The following is a 15,526-nucleotide window of genomic DNA, read 5'->3' as shown; positions in this document are numbered from 1 at the left end:
GAAGTAACTCAATTTCTTGGAAATGCTATTTTAACATTTCTAAAAAAAAGTTCCTGACCATTATAAAAAAAACACAAGTCACCTTCATAAAACCCACAGAGTCATAGAGATATAGAACATAGAACAATACAGCACAGAACAGGCCCTTCGGCCCACGATGTTGTGCCGAGTATTTGTCCTAGCTTAAGCACCCATCCAATTGCAGCTTAAAGGTCCCCTTTTATGTCCCCTTGTAACACTCTGTTGTACCCGGAGAAAAAGTTTCTGACTGTCTACTCTATCTATTCCTCTGATCATCTTATAAACCTCTATCAAGTCACCCCTCATCCTTTGCTGTTCCAATGAGAAAAGGCCTAGCATTCTCAACCTATCCTCGTACGACCTATTCTCCATTCCAGGCAACATCCTGGTGAATCTCCTCTGCACTCTCTCCAAAGCTTCCACATCTTTCCTAAAGCGAGGCGACCAGAACTGCACACAGTACTCCAAATGTGGCCTAACCAAGATCCTGTACAGCTGCAACATCACCTCACGACTCTTGAATTCAATCCCTCTGTTAATGAACGCTAATACATCATAGGCCTTCTTACAAGCTCTATCCACCTGAGAGGCAACTTTCAAAGATCTACGAACGTAGACCCCAAGATCCCTCTGCGCCTCCATCTTACTAAGAACCCTACCGTTAATCCTGTATTCTGCATTCTTATTTGTCCTTCCAAAATGGACAACCTCACACTTGACAGGGTTGAACTCCATCTGCCACTCCTCAGCCCAACTCTGCATCATATCTAAGTCCCTTTGCAGCCGACAACAGCCCTCCTCACTATCCACAACTCCACCAATCTTCGTATCGTCTGCAAATTTACTGACCCACCCTTCGACTCCCTCTTCCAAGTCATTAATAAAAATTACAAACAGCAGAGGACCCAGAACTGATCCCTGCGGAACTCCACTTGTAACTGGGCTCCAGGCTGAATATTTACCATCTACCACCACTCTCTGACTTCGACCGGTTAGCCAGTTTTCTATCCAACTGGCCAAATTTCCCTCTATCCCATGCCTCCTGACTTTCCGCATAAGCCTACCATGGGGAACCTTATCAAATGCCTTACTAAAATCCATGTATACTACATCCACTGCTCTACCCTCATCCACATATTTGGTCACCTCCTCAAAGAATTCAATAAGACTTGTAAGGCAAGACCTACCCTTCACAAATCCGTGCTGGCAGTCCCTAATCAATACAGCATGGAAACATACCCCTCAGTCCTACTCACCCAGTCCTACCAGATACCCTAAATTAATCTAGTCCCAGTTGGCAGCATTTTTACCTCTGCTTTAGACCCCAACTCCCAAATAATAATGATATATTGTAAACCTTCATTGCTCAGCAAAGCAGTCCTTTACCTATGCTAATATGTTACATCCTAGACCTCCAGCTCTTGTTACAGTAACATTTACTCTGCAAATCCAAGTACAGGCTCCCATTATCAACCAATGTCTGCGATGAACTCAAATGAACTCCAATAAATAAGTCAAATGTGATTTCTCCTTCATAAAATTACTCTCCCTGATTGCTTTGAGACTTTCAAAATGTCCTGCTGTATCTCTAACAATAGATTCTAGAATTTTTCTTATGTCAGATGTTAAGCTATCTGGCCTGCTATTTCTTGCTTTCTAACTCTCCAGTTTCTTGAATAGAGGAATCATATCCACTAATTTCCAATCTAAATGGACCTTGCAAAATTCCCTAGATTCTGGAAAAGTTAATCTCAATCTCATCAGTCACTTCTTTTTTGGGTGAAGTCTATTGTTGGTTAGCTTTTAGTTGAAATGACCATCTCAGTATCCTTTCCCTGACATTTTTAGTTGTTTAAATCACAGAGGATTCACAATTATTTCTGAGATGTCATTTGTATCCTTTATACTGAAACCATGTTGTGCTGACCTTTTATCAAAATCGAAGATCAGCCTAACCTACATACCCTTCATTTTATTATCATCCATGTGCCTATTCAAGAGTCCTATCTGTGCAAAGCACCTACCTCTAACATCTCCCCTAAACCTTCCTCTAATCACCTTAAAATTATGGCCTCTTGTGATTGCCATTTCAGCCCTGGAAACAAGTCTTGGACTATTCGCTCTACCTATGCCCCTCATCATCTTGTACACCTCTATCAAGTTGCCTCTCACCCTTCTTCACTCCAATGAGAAAAGCTCTAGTTCCCTCAACCTTTCTTCATAAGACATGCCCTCAAGTCCAGGCAGCATCCTGGTCAATCTCCTCTGATCCCTCTCTAAAACTTCCACATCATTCCTATAACGAGGCGACTAGAACCGAACACAATATTCCAAGGGTGGTCTGACCAGGGCTTTATAGAGCTGCGGCATAACCTCATGGCTCAAACTCAATCCCCTGCTGATGAAAGCCAACATGACATTTGCATTTTTACAATCCTATCAACTTGGGTGGCAACTTTGAGGGATCTATGGACGTGGACCCCAAGATCCCTCTGTTCCTCCACACTGCCAAGAATCCTGTCTTTAACCCTGTAATCTGCATTCAGATTTGATCTTCCACTCTTCCAGGTTGAATACCATCTGCTATTTCTCAGTCCAGCTCTGCATCCTGTCAACGTCCTTTGCAATTGACAACAGTCCTCCACACTATCCACAACTCCACCAAGCGTCTTGTCATCGGCAAACTTACTAACCTACCCTTGCACTTTCTCATCCAAGTCGTTTATATAAAAAAAAATCACAAAGAGCAGAGGCCCCAGAACAGATCCCTATGGAACACCACTGGTCACCGAGCTCCAGGCTGAATACTTTCCATCTACTACCACCCTCTGTTTTCAATGGGCCAGCCAATTCAGTATCCAGACAGCCAGATTTCCCTGTATCCCTTGCCTCCTTACTCCTGAATGAGCCTAAAATGGGAAATCTTATCAAACGCCTTGCTAAAATCCATGTACACCATATCTTCTCTCTACCTTCAATCAGATTCCTAAAGGAAACTCACATTTAACTAATTTTCTGGAATTGATTGAAGAGATAACAGAGAGGGTCAATCAAGGCAGTGCTGTGGATCTGGTATATATAAGACATTTGATGCAATGCTGCAAATGAACTTGTGAGCAAAATTAGAGCTCATTGAATAAAAGGGACCAGAGCAACATGGATATAAAACTGGCTGAGTGGCACAAAATGGTTAGATTCACAGATGTTTATCGAACTGGCCGGAAAGTTTATTGTGGGGTTCTTCACTGGCCAAAACTCCCATTGAGAAAGAAAGGTGCCTTGATTCTCTCTCATTGACAGACTGGATTCACATTAGGATCCATTAAGGTCTGGAATGCACCACCCCAGTGTCTGGAGGAGCCAGGTTCAACAGGCACTTTCAAAAGAGAATCAGAAATGAACAAATTCCGGAGCCTAAAGGGAGCAAGCAAGTGAATGGCACTACAAGATGCTTGCTTAGAGAGGCACCACAAATACAATGGGCCAAATGGCCTCCTTATACTTTAACAATTCTGACATTGGATGTTCCTGCAATTGTGACTATATCACACTTGTTTTTTTTCGATTTACTGTTCTCAATTCATCAGTCTTATTCCAGATTCTAGAGTCCATTCAAATACAGAGCCCTGAGTTGTCAATGTTGTAATCAACAGCATCATCTGATGATGCTGTTTTTTAATTCATTCATGTGATGGCTATGAAGTATTTATTGCCCAGAGGGCAGTTAAGAGCCAATCACATTGCTGTGGGTCTAGAGTCACATGTAGGCCAGACTAGGTCAGGATGGCAGTTTCCTTCCTTAAAGGAAGTGAGTGAACCAGATGGGTTTTTCTGACAATTGGCAAAGAATTCACGGTTATCATTAGATTCTTAATTCAAGATATTTATTGAATTCAAACTGTACCATCTGCCGTGGTGGGATTTGAACGCAGGTCCCTAGAACATTATCTGGGTATCTGGATTAACAGTCCAGTGATAATATCACTAGGCCATCACCTCCCCATTGACTATGCCTCTGCCCCATCCTTTTCTGTCGTACTCTGATCATTGCCCCGATGGCCAATTTTCTCTAGTCTCATATCTTCACTATTCAATTTAATCACATTTTCTCAAATGTGATCCTTACCCCCCCCCCCCCCAACCTTGCTGAAAGCTCTCCGGTCTGCTTCTCTCCTTAGTTTTCACCAGTACCACTTTCACTGGGTTTTCTATCTCCATGTTCATGCTTTGCAGCTGTGGCTGATGACCACAGAAAAGCCAGTGAAGTTTTGATCTCTGTTGTCTGATGGCGTAGAGGTTAACTGAACAGCTTCTGCCGAGGACACTATTTACAAGACACTGGAGAGGGGCTAAATGGTAATACTTAGGTTTATTCCCCTTCAGACAATCTCTATGACTCTATAACATACCCATCACAAATCCAAAACTGTACCAAACTTACTGTAGTTCACATTGCAGAGTCTAACCATCACCACCTGGGGGCTCCACACAGGAGGACTCATGGCTCATATTCTTGCTCAACTCATTTCAGTTCATTTCCCATTCTCCCTCTCACCCACTGACCTGAATCATGTCATAGCTGTACATGGCACCTCGCTCCCAACTTCCCAATTGCACTGTGTGTTCCCACGGCAAGTATCCAGTGCAGGCCTCTGTGGAAAACAGGTAATATTCTGGGAAAAGCTCCTGTGTGCTGCCCAGAGTTTTGTCAGCTGGAGTCAGCATATCGAGGTACCAGTGCACTGCAACGCCATGTACATACTGAGCAACACGCACATCACTCAAGACCTAGTGGGATAGGGAGAAAAGACGTTTTAATGTCAGTGTTGCAGAATCTTTGTGACATTCAGTGTTGGACAGACTGCATAAAACACCTTCAGACTCTGAAGGTTTCCAAATGACTGCACTTGCTTTTCATTCATTGTTGGGGTTCAGATCAGGACAAAATGTGCACTAAATGCTTGGTGTGCATACCCATGCATGCAATCAATCTCCTTCCCCACAAGACTCTCAGCTGGGTGTCCTGGTCTTGTCCATTCTCCTGAGCAGCCACCTCTTGGCCTTGGCCCTGCCCATCCCTCCCATTACCATAGTCCCTTGCACACATTTCAAGACCATCCATACCAACACTCCTGAACTGGTGCTCTGCAATGGTCATTTCAACACTGTTTCATTTGACTGGAATCTGTGTTGCCGGCAAAGTTCAGTATTTGCAGATGTATACAGCAAAGAAGCATTCTTTATACTGAATAGCTTAACAGGTTACCAACAAGAAGCTGCTCTTCATACCCATTCAAATGTAGCTGTTGTTTTTGAGAGTTCATCTCAAATCACACTCACCACGTTTGCCCAATAGGGCAACAAGAGTCTTTGATCATCAAGGATCATAAGCTGCACGTCCTTGTGAGCACTGCTCTGTAATGCAGGCCCAAGGTCAAGCAGAATGAAATCTCGCTGCATCTCTGCTGTAAAGCCCATGCACTGGAAGCTATAATCAGTCAGCATTCCTGTGGTGGGCTCATTCTGTGCTGTCAATGCCCAAAATGTGAGGTTGTGTTTTGCATATTCATCCAGAAACCTGGAAAGAGAGAGGGATGAAAAGAGAGATGGAGAAGTAAACTATGAGCAAAAGAAAGAGCAGCAGGAAAAAAAACCGAGAGAAAGCAAGGGGGGCGGGATGGGGCGAATGGGGGAAAGAGGGGAGAATAGAGTTTGTGAAACAAGATTGATGGGAAATTGTCAATACCAAATTCAATTAAATTTTATTCTTCCACAAGAATATACTTTTGATTAGGAACTCAAAAATTGTTGCCTTTTCTGTTGAGAACCTAATTCAAAACCAGCAGCTGAGTTTAAAGCTCTGAAGTGAACCATCAATCACACGCTGTGTTGTTCCCAGCATGTGGCAGGGAGGGAATATGTAGGGATTTATGTGTAAAATTGGTTAAAGGACTTGATCCCTTCCAGGTAAAATATGGCCTTTGGAAACGTTCAAGGAGTGACAGGACACAGGAAGAGAATACAGTGTTATACTCAGAAATCAGTCACTTTATATGTGTGCACCCTCTGAGAAATGGATCGATATTTCTGACTGTTCATTTGTGTACAAAGAGACTTACAACTTGACACAAGAAATGCTCAGGTTAGAGACCAGACAGGTGAAAAAAAGCAAAAAAAAATTTTTAAATGTGTTTACTTTTCATCTGCACTTGACCTTTTCCATTCAACAGATTTTCATCTTAAAGAACAAAACCACACAAACCAAATCACAGTTACCAATGAGCTGCCAGTTCTCAAACTGATTTGCACAGCATCGCCTTCTCCCAAAAGGCCCTGAAAGAGATTCAAACCGATTTGTCCCAGTGCACCTTGGGCAGGGAGATAAAAGTGTCTGTTTCACCTGATGAAATACTTTGCCCATGACTTGTAGTATTTTCCTCCAGGCTTCCCCTTCAAAGTCCCCTTCCCAATTGTTGAATTGCTTGTTTTCATCCAGGGTGGAGCAGTCCATGGACTCGCAAACAAGGACATGGGACGTTTGGAGACTGCTTTGGCCGCTTGAATAATTGGGATCTAGTTGGAGAAGAAAAAAAAGATCAGATTTGAATGGGAGTGTTCACATTCCACCAGTGGAGTTATGCTAAGGTCAATTCTTGGGCTTATAAAAATGCAGGAAAATGGCTAGACAAATGGCAATGGAAAGAAGAGAAGGGATAGGATAAAGGGGAAACTTTATTGCTGGAACAGCACAGCAGGTCAGGCAGCATCCAGGGAACAGGAGATTCGACGTTTCGGGCACAGGCCCTTCCTGAAGAAGGGCCTGTGCCCAAAACGTCGAATCGCCTGTTCCCTGGATGCTGCCTGACCTGCTGTGCTGTTCCAGCAATAAAGTTTCAACTTTGATCTCCAGCATCTGCAGACCTCACTTTCTCCTCCATAGGATAAAGGGGAGCTGAGTGAGCTCAGGAGATGAGGAACACCAGGGGATGGGCGTGAAGGGGAGAACAGGAGGAGGCACTGAAGGAAGACACTGAGGGAAGGGCAAGGGGGGGAAATGTGAGGGGGCAGTGGTAGAAAGGACATGAAAACAGAGGAAGGAGAGGCAATGTGGGAGAGACGGAAGAAGCCAAATCAGGGAAAGGCTGCTGTCGCAGGAAGGCTAAGGCTGACACTATCCCTTCCCTCCCAAATGTCCAATTGTTCCTATCAAACGTGCAAAGAAGGGCAAGCATTTAACCTTCATTTTGGTGTCTTCCTCTGTCAAACTGAAGTGTTGCAGATCCAGGTCTCCAGAATGGTCATCATAAGTGTACACACGTGTTGAAAAATCACAGCTCGCCATCGGTACACGGATAATATTGTACTCAATTCCTGCATTCGGAAAAATTGGCAAGATGAATGTGTCAGTGTTTCCAAAGCTGAGCTTTTCTGTGGACGCTATGACAAGGAAGATATAACCACACAGGGGCCTGTTAATAATTCCTGGTCTTTTGCAGCATGCTTTAATTTTGATCCACACAAACCTTCTTCGGAAAAGTAGGATCGGAGAAGATTTTCCTGGGACCCAGCAGAAAGTGAGAGAATGTTGATAGCTGCAGCATCAGTGATCGCACCTCCAAAACCTTTCATCTGCTGGTATTTCTTCCTCACATCAAAAGTCAGCTGCAAACCTAGGGGAACAAGGCTGTCATTTAGGGCACTGGAAATAAGGAGTTGGATTTCAAGGAAAGCTCAGTAGTATTCAACTTGTTACCACTGACTTCTAAGAGGCTAGAATTAGACTGAAGGACATGTGAAGGTATCTGAAATTGGAGTTGGTCACAGAGACACAACCCTGAAAGGAATTTGAAAACAATGACAAATTTAAATCAATGCATTGGGGATAGGAAGCCAGTGTGAATGAACTTGGACAGCACTGAATGAGATAGAATACATAAAGAAGGTACAGTGGTAGTATATCTGTCTCTGAGCCAGAAGGCCCTGGCTCAAGCCCCACCTGTTCCTGACATGCACTATAACATCCCTGAACAGGTTGACTAAAAATATTAGCAATTTTCTGAATGATCAGTTTTCTGAGGAAGGACATTACAGAAGGGCAACTAAAGGGAATATAAGAACAGGAGACCTGCAGGAATGAGGATTTTAGCAGCAGCTCAGTGAAGCAGAGAAAGAAGGTCAGACAGCAATGGACTAAGGGAGTGAAGATATACATGTAGTCTTCAGAATCAGATTCTGATTCACCTCGGTTTACAGATGCTGCACCCTGTCAGTTTCAGCCTGACACAGCAACCAAGAAAACAGGGGATGTTGATGTTGCAAGGCCAGAGCTTATGGCTGGGGCAAAGGACTATGGCTTCAAGCTCCTCTATGATTCACTGAAGGAGGTTGAGTTCATCAAACGTCTCATGTCAAACATGAAGCCTGACCAATCTGATACAGAGAAGATGTCAACAGCAGTGGGTGAGGGGCAGTGGAACATGTCATCATCATCAACATGTCAGTGGAACTTGATGCGGTGTTTTAATTCCACGAATCAGCACATGCGTAAAAAATATGAGGAACCAAAAGCTCAATCCCCAAGGAATTCTGGAGGTAAATCTGCAAAGACAGGAAGAGAAGTCACTGCTTGAGGTTGTCTGACTACAGTGAACTCGAATCAAGTAAACAAATAAATTGAAAAGCATTTTAAAAGGTGACAGACAGACAGAGATTTAGGGAAGTAATGCCAGAGCTCAGGACCCGGGCAGCCGATAGTACGACCACCAACAGTAGAGCCAAGAAAAGCATGGATGTATAAAGTCTAGAATTAATAGCACCACAGAATCCTTACAGCATGGAAGCAAATTGTTCAGCCCATTGAATCCACACCAATCCTCTGAAGAGCATCCCAACTAGACTCAATTCTCCCTAACCTATCCCTGCATCGGAGTTGTGCAGATATCTTAGGGGTTGCAATCTGGAGGTGATTATGGAAGTAAGACGTCAATGGAATCGAGGGAATACTCTGTTGTCTGGGAAAAGGAAGATTTTTTAAAGACCAGGAAATCAAAATTTTAAATGGGAGTAGGCTTATTTTAATGAGATCAGATGTGATTTGACCAGAGAAACTTGGGAGCAGATACTTCCAGGAAAATCTATGTCAAAGCAGTGGGATGCAATCAAGAGGGAAATAGGAAAAGTACAGGGCCAACATGTTCAAATAAAAGATAAAGGGTGGGACCAACAAATCGAGGGATATATGGATTAAAAAGGTATGCTTACGACTGATCCTAATGGCCCAAAACAGCAGAAGCCCTTGAAGGAGTCTAGAAAATACAAGGGGGAACTTGAAAAGGAAATCAGGAGTGCAAACTGGGGACATGAAAGGATAATGGTACATAAACTAAGGGAACTTTCCATGACATTTTTTCCAAAGAACAAAGAAAATTTACAACCCAGGGACAGGCCCTTCGGCCCGCCAAGCCTGAGCCGATCCAAATGTACTGTCTAAACCTGTCGGTTAATTCCAAAGCATCTGTATCCCTCTGCTCCCCACCTACTCATGCATTTATCTGGGCACATCTTAAATGAATCTACTGTGCCTGCCTCTACCACCTCTGCTGGCAACATGTTCCAAAACACCCACCACCCGGTGTGTGAAGTACTAGCCGCGTGTATCCCCCTTGAACTTTCCACCTCTCACCTTGAAAGTGTGACCTCTCGTTATTGAATCCTTCACCCTGGGAAAAAGCTTGTCTCTCTTCACCCGGTCTATACCCTTCATGATTTTATAAACCTCAATCAGGTCCCCTCCTCAATCTCCTTTTTTCTAATGAAAATAAACCTGACCTACTCAACCTCTCTCCATAGCTAGCACCTTCCATACCAGGCAACATCCTTGTAAACCTTCTTTGCACTCTCTCCAAAGCGTCCACATCCTTTTGGTAATGTGCGGACCAGAACTGTACACAGTATTCTAAATGTGGCCGAACCAATATCTTGTACAATTTTAACATGACTTACCAGCTCTTATATTCAAAACCCCGTCCAATGAAGGCAAGCATACTATGTGCCTTCTTGACCATTCTATCCACCTGTGCAGCAACCTTCAGGATACAATGGACCTACACTCCCAGTAGTCTCTGCCCATCAACTTTTCCCATAGCTTTTCCGTTCATTGTATAATTCGCTCTGGAATTAATCTTGCCTAAATGCATCATCTCACATTTGTCTGGATTGAAAGCCATCTGCCACTTTTCCACCCAACTCTCCAGTCTATCTATATCCTCCTGTATTCTCTGACAGTCCCTTATGCTTTCTGCTACTCCACCAATCTTTGTGTCATCTGCAAACTTACTGGTCATACCAACAGTGCCCTCTTCCAGATCATTTATGTTTATCACAAACAACAGTAGCCCCAACACTGACCCCTGTGGAACACACTGGTCACCTTTCTCCATTTCAAGAAATTCCCTTCAACTACTACTCTCTGTCTCCTGTTGCTCAAACAGTTATTTATCCACCTAGCTAGAACACCCTGCACACCATATGACTTCACTTTCTCCATTAGTCTGCCATGGGGAACCTTATCAAACACCTTACTAAAGTCCATATATATGACATCAACAGCCCTTCCTTCATCTATCAACTTGGTCACTTCCTTGAAGAACTCTATTAAGTTGGTAAGGCACAATCTCCCCTGCACAAAACCCATGTTGCCTATCACTGATAAGCCCATTCTTTTCTAAATATAAACAGATCCTATCCCTCAGTACCTTCTCCAGCATCTTTCCCACCACCAACGTCAGCTCACTGGTCTATAGTTACCCGGAATATCCCTACTACCCTTCTTATACAGGGGGACAACATGAGCAACCCTCCAGTCCTCCGGCACCTCACCTGTCTTTAAGGATGCCACAAAGATATCTGTCAGGGTCCCAGCTATTTCCTCTCTCGCCTCCCTCAGCAACCTGGGATAGATCTCATCCGGTCCTGGGGATTTGTCCATCCTAATAACCTCTAGCCTCCCAACACATCTTCCCTACTTATGTCAACGTGATCCAGACTAATCAAACTTCTATCTCTAATCTCAACGTTGATCATGTTCCTCTCCTCAGTGAACCCTGATGCAAAGTAATCATTCAGAATCTCACCCATTCTCTCAGGTTCGACCCACAGTCTTCCTTCGTTATCCTTTAGTGGACCAATCCTTTCTCTAGTTACCTGCTTGCTTCTTATATAAGAATAAAATGCTTTGGGATTCTCCTTAATTCTGCTCGCTAATGCTATTTCATGACTCCTTTTAACCCGCTTGATTCTTTGTTTAAGACTTATTCTACTCTTGCGATATTCTTCCAGGGCCCATTCTGTTCTTAGCTGCGTAGACCTTATGTATGCTTCCCTTTTCCTCTTGGCTAGTCGTACAATTTCTCCTGTCATCCACGGTTCACGAATCTTGCCCTTCCTATTCGTTGCCTTCAACAGGACATGCCTATCCTGCACTGTCTTTGAAAGCCTCCCACATCTCAAATGTGGACTTCCCTTCAAATAGCTGTGTCCAATCCACATTTCCCAGCTCCTGCTTAATTTTGATATAATTGGCCCTGGCCCAGTTTAGTACTCTTCCCTTAGGACCACTCTCTTCTTTATCTACCAGTATTCTAAAACTTACAGAATTGTGGTCACTGTTCCCAAAGAAATCCCCCACCGCAACTTCTATCACCTGTCCTGGCTCATTCCCCAATACCAGGTCCAATATAGCTCCTTCCTTCGTCGGACTATTGACATATTGCTCTAGAAAACTCTCCTGGACGCTTCTTACAAATTCTACCCCATCTAGACCTCTGACGTTAAGTGTATCCCAGTCAATGTTGGGAAAATTAAAGTCTCCCATCACCATTATCCTATTGCCTCTACATCTTTCCATAATCTGTTTGCCTATTTGTTCTTCTACCTCACGCTCACTGTTGGGAAGCCTGTAATACAGCCCCAATAATGTAACTGCACCCTTCTTATTTCTCAGCTCCACCCATTATGCCTCACTACCCAAAACCTCCATAGTGTGCTCCTTTAGCACAGCCGTGATATCGTCCTTAACCAGCAATGCACCTCCCCCCCCCATCCCTTTCACTTCCCTCCCTGTCCTGTCTGAAGCGTCTGTATCCTGGAACATTTAATTGCTAATCATTATGCCCTTCCTTCAACCAAGTCTCTGTGATTGCAATATCATCATACTCCCAGGCACCAATCCAAGCCCTAAGTTCATCTGCCTTACACACGATACTCCTTGCATTAAAGTAGATGCATTCCATGCCACCAGTTTTTTTGCGCTCATCTGCTCTCTGCCTACTCTTCCCTTTATTACTGCTATCTTCATAATTCTTACAGTCTCCAGTCTCCACCTCGCTGCTTACTTGTTTTCTCTTCTGGTTCCCAGTCCCCTGCCACATTAGTTTAAAATCTCCCCAACAGCAGTAGCAAAAACTCCCCCAAGGACATTGGTTCCAGTCTGGTTCAGATGTAGACCGTCCATTTTGTAATAGTCCCACCTTCCCCAGAACCGGTCCCAATGTTCCCCTAAACACTGAGATAAAAGGAAAACAAGGGAAAGACTAGAGCCCATTAAGGGCCACAGTGGTAATTTGTGTGTGCAGTCAGAGAATATAGGTAGATTTCTAAACTAATACTTTGTGTCAGTGTTCACTAGCGAGAGGGATGACATGGATATAAAAATCAAGGAGGAGGACTGCGATACATTTGAAGAAATTAGCATCGTCAGAGAGGAGGTTCTGAGTCCTCTGGCATGCTTAAAAGATTAAATCTCCAGGGCCACACAAAATGTATCCCAGGTTGTTGTGTGAGTCAAAAGGAGAAAATAACAAGAGCACTAGCAATAATTTTCAATTCCTCTGACTATGGGGTAGGTGCCAAAGGACTGAAAGACAGCCAATATGGTACTGTAATTTAAAAAGGAAGCAAGGGATAAACAAGGAAATTACAGGCCAGTTAATCTAGCATCAACATTTGGGAAACTGCTGGAAGCAGTTCAGAGGAACATAACTAATCTACATTTGGAAAGGCAGGGAATCAAGAACAGTCAGAAGGGTGATGTTAAGGTGGGGTGGTCATGTACGACCAACTTGGTTGAATTTTTGAAGGTGTGGGGTTGAGGTAATGTTTTTCATGTATTCTATTTGGACTTCAGCAAGGCTTTTAATAAGGTTCCACATGGCAGACTGACAGCAAAAGAAAGAATCCTTTGGATTAAAGGAAAACTGGCCAATTCATTTCAACCATCTGCCATGGTAGCACTCAAACTGAAACTTTATTGCTGGAACAGCACAGCAGGTCAGGCAGCATCCAGGGAACAGAAGATTCGACGTTTCGGGCACTGCACTCAAACTGATCCAAGAACATGGCCTGGGTCTCTGGATTAATAGACTAGTGATAATACCAATACGCCATCACCTCCAAAATTCAATTTGATTTATTGTCACATGTACCAAGATATAGTGAAAATTGTTTTGAGTGCCAACCCAACAAATCTATGGCACGGGTGACTCACTGTTTAGCCCTGCTGCCTCACGGTACCAGGGACCTGGGTTCAATACAGCTTGTGTGCGGAGTTTGCACATTCTCCCCTTGTCGACGTGAGTTTCCTCGGGGTGGTCCGGTTTTCTCCCAGAGGTTAGGTGCTTTGGCCATGGTAAATTGTCCCATAGATCCAGGGATGTGCAGGCTACGTGGGTTAGCTATCAGAAATGCATGGTTACAGGCTTGGGGTGGGTGTGGGTGGGATCCTCTTTGGAGAATCAGTGTGGACTCAATGGGCCAAATGTCCTCTTTCCACACTGTAAGGGTTCTATGATAACATGTATTTCATTAAGTACATTTGGGTAATAGAAGAGAATGCAGAATCTAGTATCACAGGCATGGAGAAGGTGCAGAGAAGATCAACAGGAGAAGTATGATGCCTAATGGAAGAGGCTGGAAGAGAATATAACCAGGGTGGGAGGAATCTTTGGTTAAACTGGCTGCTTTCCCAAGGTAGAGTCAATGGAAGGAATGCTGTTTTTCTTAATGGACTGGGCTGTGTTTACAACTCTTTGACCTGCTGCGCTTTTCCAGCCTCACATCTATTGACTCTGACTTCCAGCATCTGCTGTCTTTACTGTTTCCGAGTTCTGTAATTTCTTGCAATGTTGGGCACACCAGTTGCCATACGGAGTTATGATGTATCCGGATAGGGTGCTTTCTTTGTGCATCGATAAAAATTATTAAGAATAATTATGGAATTTAAGCTTATGAGGGAAAAGATAAGATGACTATCCAGAAGAGGTCTGGTTTAGTTCAAACTAGAGATGAAAACATGAGCAAGGAGGCGAGTAAGTTCCAACAATGATGGAATGTCTCACTGGACACACAGAGGGAATACTGGAAGTGAACAATGCAATTGACTTTGTTCAAGGCTGCAGGGAGTTTTCCTCATCAGTACAATTCTCTATTTTTATGAACTGAATGAAGGTAGACGCAAAAATAATTGTTCACAAAGGAATATCTGAAATGATTCACTTCAACTAATTATTGCTTTCGATTATGGCCTTTCAGCAAAGTACTCTGCAGAGATTCCAGAAGGCATCTCAAGGACAATGAGGGACAGGTAATTAATGGTGGCAAACCATCCCATGAAACCAAACAAAGAAAAGCAGCAACTACAAACATTACCTTCCTGTTTTGTGTTTGTTAGGATATTTCCGATTTTGCTCTCAAGCCTTTTACCAGCCTTAGTGGTTTCATACAAAAGGTAATGGCCTTTCTCTGGCAACACCAGTGGATCCATTGTATCGCAGTATGTCGCATTGCAAATACAAACCACTGAGCTACCCCCAAAACTCGTGGCATCACACGGTTTACCAGCTGAGAAGAGAAACGTAAACAGTTACAACAACAGTCTGTCCCATTTTTATCCCTTCCCTACTCTTCAAAGGTGCCACCTTTCACTAAGGTAATGTTCCAGGCACTAATGACATTTTGGTACATGACTCAAATAGTAATTCATCAGATGAGATTTAGCAGGTTTTACAACTATAATTTCAGAGCCTTGGGCTGAAACTTGTACAAAATATAAAAACGTCACAGTGATCCAATAGGGAAGGTCCTTGAAATAAAATGAACTTGGAGCAGAGGTAGACCATCAAGGCCAATCCATTATTCACACAGAGCTGAAAAATGTGTTGCTGGAAAAGCGCAGGTCAGGCAGCATCCAAGGAGTAGGAGAATCGACGTTTCGGGCATAAGCCCTTCCTGACCTGCTGCGCTTTTCCAGCAACACATTTTTCAGCTCTGATCTCCAGCATCTGCAGTTCTCACTTTCTCCGAGTTGATTATTCACACAGATCCAAGCTAATATGATTGCTCCACATTCCCACTAATCCATAACTTTTCACTTTTTGCTTGACAAGAATCTATTTACATCTGCCTTAAAAATATTTAATACCTTTTGACTCAGAGCTTTGATGACTCTCAA

General features: G+C 43.4%; 1 protein-coding gene across 6 annotated transcripts in view; it reads right to left on the bottom strand.

Moving 5' to 3' along the window:
* The window catches only part of gba1 (glucosylceramidase beta 1), a 33,848-nt gene that overhangs the window by 14,513 nt on the left and 3,809 nt on the right, over positions 1-15,526 (bottom strand). For 4 of the 6 annotated variants that reach the window (XM_087985149.1, XM_087985148.1, XM_087985146.1 and 1 more), the window contains exons 3-8: positions 14,725-14,916; positions 7,545-7,691; positions 7,259-7,392; positions 6,422-6,594; positions 5,362-5,599; positions 4,585-4,809 (exon numbers count right to left, since the gene is read on the bottom strand). In XM_087985149.1, the coding sequence (XP_087841275.1) occupies positions 4,585-4,809; positions 5,362-5,599; positions 6,422-6,594; positions 7,259-7,392; positions 7,545-7,691; positions 14,725-14,916 (1,109 nt within the window). The remainder of the gene's footprint in view (positions 1-4,584; positions 4,810-5,361; positions 5,600-6,421; positions 6,595-7,258; positions 7,393-7,544; positions 7,692-14,724; positions 14,917-15,526) is intronic. The other 2 variants (XM_087985151.1, XM_087985150.1) reach the window with 2 other exon arrangements.

The sequence above is a fragment of the Chiloscyllium plagiosum genome, unplaced genomic scaffold, assembly GCF_037043375.1.
Source record: "Chiloscyllium plagiosum isolate Xiang-an unplaced genomic scaffold, Cpla_swu_hap1 HiC_scaffold_50, whole genome shotgun sequence".
NCBI classification, from domain to species: domain Eukaryota; kingdom Metazoa; phylum Chordata; class Chondrichthyes; order Orectolobiformes; family Hemiscylliidae; genus Chiloscyllium; species Chiloscyllium plagiosum.
Note: the sequence above shows the minus strand (reverse complement) of the source record. Positions and strands in the feature narration are given on the sequence as shown.